This window comes from Lactuca sativa, chromosome 4, assembly GCF_002870075.4.
Source record: "Lactuca sativa cultivar Salinas chromosome 4, Lsat_Salinas_v11, whole genome shotgun sequence".
NCBI classification, from domain to species: Eukaryota; Viridiplantae; Streptophyta; class Magnoliopsida; order Asterales; family Asteraceae; genus Lactuca; species Lactuca sativa.
Window position 1 is genome coordinate 65,113,399 of NC_056626.2, and position 8,468 is coordinate 65,121,866.

Below are 8,468 nucleotides of genomic sequence, written 5' to 3' on the forward strand. Positions count from 1 at the left end.
CCAAATGTATATGTACAGCTTGATATATAGTACATTTACTTTGACGCAAGAACCAAAGGCCAGGTTAAAACGTAATATGATAAGGTCATGGTTAATTATGTGGAATGATGAGTAATGTTACGTACTAATTAAGCAATATGGAGTATCATATATATTAACATGATTTTACCTGCATGATTAATATAAAAGACAAATATGCGGCTAGATTGGTAAAATTTTGAAACTATTATTTTTACAGAATCAATGGAAAATATTTTCCCCAAATAAAATAATAGTCGCTGTAATTTTAGATATACTTTATAAATCAACAAGGAGACAAAATTACACACAACATGCAGCTAGCATAATGGACAATATTGTAGTATGTCCGTGCACTAAAAATTACTTGGTTTTCTTAAATGGGAAAGTGAATATCCAAAGGATGTTTTATTGGCGTAGAACAACATTCAGTTGAAAAAAAAATACAACAGAGTTGACTATTATCTTGGCTCTTTGTTAAGCAAAAGGCTATATTAGCACAACCCATTTGCCTTGCTACTCATCCAACAGCATTGTAAACAGTAACTAGCAACATCTAAAAGGCAATGAAGAATTTGGGTTTTTTTCTGTTCTTGGTTCTCCTGGCAACAACTTCATTGGAGATCAATGCTCAGACATGCAAACCAAGTGGTGGTATCCGGGGAAGAAAACCGCCTCCAGGAGAATGCAACCGTGAGAACAACTCGGATTGTTGTGTCCAAGGTAAGTTTTACACCACGTATACATGCTCGCCTCCAGTGACAGGCGATACTAAAGCAACACTGACAATAAACAGTTTCCAAAAGGGAGGTGATGGTGGTGGTCCGTCGGAGTGTGACAACCAATACCACTCTGATGACACACCAGTTGTGGCGCTGTCAACTGGATGGTACAAGGGAGGGGATAGGTGCCACAAGTATATTACCATCAATGGAAATGGGAGGAGTGTAAAGGCAATGGTTGTGGATGAGTGTGACTCTACTATGGGGTGCGATGATGATCATGACTATCAACCCCCTTGCCCTAATAATATTGTTGATGCTTCCAAAGCAGTGTGGAAGGCCTTAGGGGTATCCGAGGATAACTGGGGAGATTTGGATATTACCTGGACAGAGTGATGTTAATCTAGCTCTCCTTTTAAAACATCAAATACTATTTCTGTTTCTGTGTTTTGTGGATATTTTAATCTGTAAAATTATTGATGTAACTATATATACTAATGATTAGAGGTTCACACCAAACTTATCAACACCACTATCCATTCAAACCCATATACAGATATATTACGTTATACACATATTAACATACCTTTAGATGTATATGGATTCAAACAACAACTGATATGACACACAAAGACACACAAAACCCATTCAGTGGTATAATCTTTCATGATAGAATCAATTCCACTACTAAATTTTAGACTACTTTTTCCTACTCATATGAAGCAGCCCTACAAATAGACTTCACCACAAACACAATAAAAAAAAATTATGTATTTTCACATTCTAATTCCCTTTATGCAATCAGACAATACCCTGCACCGTAATCACAGGCAAACCGAACCTTTAACAGACTCTACCTGATTATTATCAAAACAAAACCACAATAGCAGTAAAATTATCACCCATATGAATTCGCAACACCGACAGCTTCTTGATTTGATACCACATCCCAAATCCCAGCACATCTGATAATCATAAACTCATCATCGTCGCTCAACACCATTTTCCGGAAAGAGGTGCTAAACGCCATTTCTCTTTAATCAAAAGCTTGTGAAAGTTGTATTCTAAGGGTTTTAAATCTCGAAAACCGGCATTAACGATTTAAAATTTATGTACGAAAACAGTTAATGCGGTTGTCCCATAGTAATTGATGACGCTACTTTAGTTAGTGAGGGTTTGGTCAGCTAGTAGAAAGGCTTTGTAATGGGAATGTTTTACATCCTTTAAAAATGATAACCTTTTGTACGATGATTGTGGGAGCTCATAATCTTGAAAGAATAATTTCATGGCGTGATTTTTCAAGTATGATGTTGTTACGGAACCGTAATGGCCATCAAAAATGGCATAGAAGAAAAATGGAACTGGGAGTGGTCATTTTGTCATACGATGCGTTCATCTTAGTTTGCATTGCGTGAGAATTCCGATGTCTATGTGAAACTTCTCTGTCTCATGTTTCGGTTGAATTTTGTCGTGCGCGCGGGGTGGGGGTTGGGGGTGGTAAGGTTTTCAGACTATCTAGACAAATTACAATGTACTAAAAGCTGAATATGTATGCATTACTTTATATATCACGAGATAGATTCAAATTAAGCAAGATTTACTTTACATATCACGTCTAGTAAGATAAACAAGATAGTAGGTCTGCAACTGAAACAACCAAACTAGCATGAGAAAACTCATTTCAAAGATATTAATCTGTAAAGGTATTGATGTAACTATATATACTAATGACTAGAGGTTCACACCAAACTTATCAGCACCAATCCATTAAAACCCATATATACATATGCTATGTTATACAGATATTAACATACCAATAGATGTATATGTATTCAAACAACAATGGATAGGACACACAGAGAGACAAAAAAAAACATTTAAGTGCTATAATCTTTCATGGTAGAATCGATTCCACTACAAAATTATACGCTACTTTTTCCAACTCATATGAAGCAGCCTTACAAATAGACTTTACCACGAACACAATAATAATAAAAAAATATATATATGTAATTTCACATTCTAATTCCCTTTATGCAATCAGACAACACCCTTTATGCAATCAGACAACACCCCGCACCATAATCACGGGCGACACGAACCCGTAAAAGACTCGGCGTGATTATTAGCTGTAAAATTATCACCCATAGGTAATCGCAACACCGACAACTTCTTGATTTGATGCCACATGCCAAATCCCAGCACATCCGATAATTATCATAAACTCATCCGATAATCATAAACTCCTCATCTTCGTAGAACACCATTTGTCTCACTTCTTTTTTTCTAAGAAGGGATGATTTTCTAACTGATTGGTAACTTCATATGCCGGCCTCCTACGGCCCGCATGACCGCTAGCTCATAGTTGAGATGCCCATCTTCAGTATACACACCTAATTCTTCCACTCTCTTCTTCTCATCTAAATAACATGGTATATCTTCTTCTGACAATGGAATTGCGATTCCATTCCGACACAAGAGAGCACTAGATTGATGGAGACAAAACGAAATCCAGCCGACCATGCTTAAGAAGACTCTCAGTCATGGTTTTCCGGTAAGCGTATGATTCTCCTCGTAGAATATCACGATTAATTCATGCTTGTTTTACAAAAACAGTATTTCATGTTTTCTTTGTTGTTCTCACAAGAGATTCTCAAGAGAACATCACTAATGATCTATGCTTTTCTAATTAAAGGAATATGTGTTTCCACTTTCTTATTGAGCAAAGAGTGAACGATACTCCTATCTCTTGGAAAGAGGTGCTAAAAGGCCCTTTCTATTTACTCTAAAGCTTTTGAAAGTTGTCTTCTAAGGGTTTAAAATCTCGAAATCCAGCATTAACGATTTACAATGGATGTACGAAAATTAAAACAATTAATGTGGTTGTCCCATAGTAATTGATGATGCTACTTTAGTTAGTGAGGGTTTGGTAAGCTAGCAGAAAGGCTTTGCAATGGGAAGGGTTTACATCCTTTAAAAATGATTAAATTATGTATAATGGTTGTGGGAGCTCAAAATATTGAAAGAATAATTTCAATGCGTGATTTTTTAAGTATGATCTTGTTACCGAGCCGCAATAACCGTCAAAAATGGCATAGAAGGAAAATGGAACTTACAGTGGTCATTTAGACATATGAAGGGATGATTTTCTAACCGATTGGTAACTCCATATGCCAGCCTCCTAGGGCCGGTATGACTGCCTGCGCTCACAGTTGAGACCACAATCTTCAGTATACACACCTAATTGTTCCACTCTCTTCTTTTCATCTAAATAACATGGCATATCTTCTTGCGACAATGGAATTGGGATTCAATCCCGACACAAGACTGCACTAGATTTATGGAGACAAAAACGAAAGCTAGTCGACCATGCTTAAGAAGTCTCTCAGTCATGATTTTCCGGTAAGCGTGTGATTCACGTCGTGGAATATCACGATTGATTATTGCTTGTTTTACAAAAATAGTATTTCATGATTTCTTCGTTGTTCTCACAAGAGATTCTCGGGAGAGCATCACTAATGATCGATGCTTTTTCTAGTTAACGCAATATGTGTTTAAACTTCCTTATTGAGCAAAGAATGAGTGATACTCCTATCTCTTGGAAAGAGGTGCTAAAGGGGCCTTTCTCTTTACTCTAAAGCTTGAGAAAGTTATATTCAAAGGGTTTAAAATCTCAAAACTGACATTAACGATTTACAGTTGATGTACAAGGATGAAAACAGTTAATATGATTGTCCTATAGTAATTGATAATGTTGCTTTAGTTAGTGAGGGTTTGGTCGGCTAGTAGAAAGGCTTTGCAATGGGAAGGTTTTACATCCTTTAAAAATGGTTAAATTATGCATAATGATTATAATCTTGAAAGAATAATTTCATGGCATGATTTTTCAAGTATGATGCTGTTACGGAGCCGCAATGGCCTCCAAAAAGGACATAGAAGGAAAATGGAACTTTGAGTGGTCATTTTGACATATGATGCGTTCATCTTAGTTCGCTTTTCATGAGGGTTCCCATGTCTTTGTGAGACTTCTTGATCTCTTGTTTGGGTTGAATCATTCTCCGTGGGGGAGTATGGTTTTGAAACGGTGTATACAGCCTACAATGTATAAAAGAGTGAATATGTATGCATTCGTCTACGAGATACATGCAAATCACGCAAGACTGACTCTATATATCATGTCTAGTAGGCTAAACAAGATAGTAGGTATGCAACTGAAACAACCAAACTAACATGTGTAAACTCATTTCAAAGATATCAATTGTGTTCGTAAAAATAACTAACCAAGGGAGATCCCATTATTTCTAATGGTTTCACAGTGTTGAGGCTCAATTAAACAAAATTATCTAACATTCAACTGGAATGTATCAAATGCTCTCCCCAACAAGCCTTCCATCATGAAACCATAAAGATTAAAATACATCTTTTAACAATTATACATATGATCTCTATAACCTAACTTAATTGTTCTATCGTCTAATTATATAAACTTTCAACCCAATTTAAAATAGAAAACTTGTTTGCCTATTTTTAATGAATTACCCTTAAGTTCATTTTGTTTTATAGAAAATAACACGAAAGTGTTCTTCACCCTCAAACAGCAGCCTACAACTTAAATCCAGTAAAAACTACTACTAAAATACTCATACAAAGAGAGAAGAGCCACGACCATATTCAGTCAAATATAGTTTATTCTTATGAATTAATCAAAAATAAAAACGGAACTTGACGTATTGTAGGGTATTAAAAAAATTCACACATGGATAGTTGGGAATTGATAATGAAATTTAGACATAATCAGTTTAACGAAATTTGAATAAATCGAGAATCACACCGGAACATAAACTCCTGAAAAGTATTCCTAAATTTCAGACAAGATAGTTGGGATATTAATTTTGAAATTTGAAAAAAAAAAACATGGCTTTCAAGTCAGAATTTTATGATTCAATTTAGGGGTCTGTATCATATTAAACAAAATTTAAATAAGTTAGAATTTATTGTAGGAGTGTAGATCAGCGAAAGTATGTATATATAAGTTAACGCTTTCGAGTGTACCATGCGTATATAGTTAACGGTCTCATGTGTGTATTAAATAACCATGCCAAATAAACATGTATTCAAATTTTAGTAGATTATATTAATTGGTTTGGTCAAAATTTCTATTTTTGTAATCTGTTCATATGTATTATGTTTTTTATCCTTTGCACCTGGACTATCTTTTTGATATTCTATTATACCACTATACGTTCCTACCCGACATTAAAATAGTATATTGTCCTTAACAGATTATTTTGTATTTTTCTAATTCTTATTATCTTTTATTTTATTATGAGATTCACTACCAACCCTACTCCCACTATGGCACCCACAACAATTCGTTGGCGACAATTTTGTTCTTCACCCCGACACAATTCTTCCATATATCCAATGTCGTTCTAAAACAAATTAATATAATTTATTTGTGTCTCACTCATCACCAACTTATCTTTATGTTTCGAATATAATTATTTTATTTAGCAATTGTCATTTTAAAAGATTAACATAATTTGAATTAATAATGTGGTTGGTTATATTTTTGTTATAAAATATTTTATTAAGCTTATATAACCAAAAATTGTAAATAGATATATTGAAAGCTAATAACTCATAGGATATTTTTGACAATCCATATAAATCTAAAAAAGGGAACTTACTATGGGATACATTTTTAGTTCAAAAAATGGTGTACCGTAAGGTGAAATAGTATTAGGATAATTATATACACTGTTTTTATGTATTAAGTTAGTGTCGGCCCGTGATATTTAAAGACACTCAGATCTATAAATTTGCTAGAACAAACGTAGATGATAGAGATAGAAAATATAATTACAAGATAACTAACAAGTTGGAATCAAATTTTCAAATATTGGAAACTGAATAGTAAACCGCACCATCTCAACGGCACGTGTCAACCCGCATCAAAGCCAACGTGTGTGGAACATTAACTGCGGAATACTAGCCAAAGGACTCTTAATGTCAGTATTTCTATATTTGTACCAAATGTATATGTACAGCTTGATATATAGTACATTTACTTTGACGCAAGAACCAAAGGCCAGGTTAAAACGTAATATGATAAGGTCATGGTTAATTATGTGGAATGATGAGTAATGTTACGTACTAATTAAGCAATATGGAGTATCATATATATTAACATGATTTTACCTGCATGATTAATATAAAAGACAAATATGCGGCTAGATTGGTAAAATTTTGAAACTATTATTTTTACAGAATCAATGGAAAATATTTTCCCCAAATAAAATAATAGTCGCTGTAATTTTAGATATACTTTATAAATCAACAAGGAGACAAAATTACACACAACATGCAGCTAGCATAATGGACAATATTGTAGTATGTCCGTGCACTAAAAATTACTTGGTTTTCTTAAATGGGAAAGTGAATATCCAAAGGATGTTTTATTGGCGTAGAACAACATTCAGTTGAAAAAAAAAATACAACAGAGTTGACTATTATCTTGGCTCTTTGTTAAGCAAAAGGCTATATTAGCACAACCCATTTGCCTTGCTACTCATCCAACAGCATTGTAAACAGTAACTAGCAACATCTAAAAGGCAATGAAGAATTTGGGTTTTTTTCTGTTCTTGGTTCTCCTGGCAACAACTTCATTGGAGATCAATGCTCAGACATGCAAACCAAGTGGTGGTATCCGGGGAAGAAAACCGCCTCCAGGAGAATGCAACCGTGAGAACAACTCGGATTGTTGTGTCCAAGGTAAGTTTTACACCACGTATACATGCTCGCCTCCAGTGACAGGCGATACTAAAGCAACACTGACAATAAACAGTTTCCAAAAGGGAGGTGATGGTGGTGGTCCGTCGGAGTGTGACAACCAATACCACTCTGATGACACACCAGTTGTGGCGCTGTCAACTGGATGGTACAAGGGAGGGGATAGGTGCCACAAGTATATTACCATCAATGGAAATGGGAGGAGTGTAAAGGCAATGGTTGTGGATGAGTGTGACTCTACTATGGGGTGCGATGATGATCATGACTATCAACCCCCTTGCCCTAATAATATTGTTGATGCTTCCAAAGCAGTGTGGAAGGCCTTAGGGGTATCCGAGGATAACTGGGGAGATTTGGATATTACCTGGACAGAGTGATGTTAATCTAGCTCTCCTTTTAAAACATCAAATACTATTTCTGTTTCTGTGTTTTGTGGATATTTTAATCTGTAAAATTATTGATGTAACTATATATACTAATGACTAGAGGTTCACACCAAACTTATCAACACCACTATCCATTCAAACCCATATACAGATATATTACGTTATACACATATTAACATACCTTTAGATGTATATGGATTCAAACAACAACTGATATGACACACAAAGACACACAAAACCCATTCAGTGGTATAATCTTTCATGATAGAATCAATTCCACTACTAAATTTTAGACTACTTTTTCCTACTCATATGAAGCAGCCCTACAAATAGACTTCACCACAAACACAATAAAAAAAAAATATGTATTTTCACATTCTAATTCCCTTTATGCAATCAGACAATACCCTGCACCGTAATCACAGGCAAACCGAACCTTTAACAGACTCTACCTGATTATTATCAAAACAAAACCACAATAGCAGTAAAATTATCACCCATATGAATTCGCAACACCGACAGCTTCTTGATTTGATACCACATCCCAAAT

At 35.0% G+C, this 8,468-nt stretch overlaps 2 protein-coding genes across 2 annotated transcripts; both read left to right on the forward strand.

Annotated features, from left to right (window-relative positions):
• Nucleotides 1–558: 558 nt before the first annotated feature.
• LOC128133833 (kiwellin-1-like) lies at nucleotides 559–1,154 on the forward strand. The gene has a single exon (XM_052771357.1). It carries the CDS (start codon nucleotides 585–587, stop codon nucleotides 1,134–1,136), a length of 552 nt encoding a protein of 183 aa, XP_052627317.1. The 5' UTR covers nucleotides 559–584; the 3' UTR covers nucleotides 1,137–1,154.
• A 6,063-nt stretch (nucleotides 1,155–7,217) lies between these two features.
• On the forward strand, nucleotides 7,218–8,034 carry LOC128133832 (kiwellin-1-like). The gene has a single exon (XM_052771356.1). It carries the CDS (start codon nucleotides 7,358–7,360, stop codon nucleotides 7,907–7,909), a length of 552 nt encoding a protein of 183 aa, XP_052627316.1. The 5' UTR covers nucleotides 7,218–7,357; the 3' UTR covers nucleotides 7,910–8,034.
• The last annotated feature ends 434 nt before the right edge of the window (nucleotides 8,035–8,468 follow it).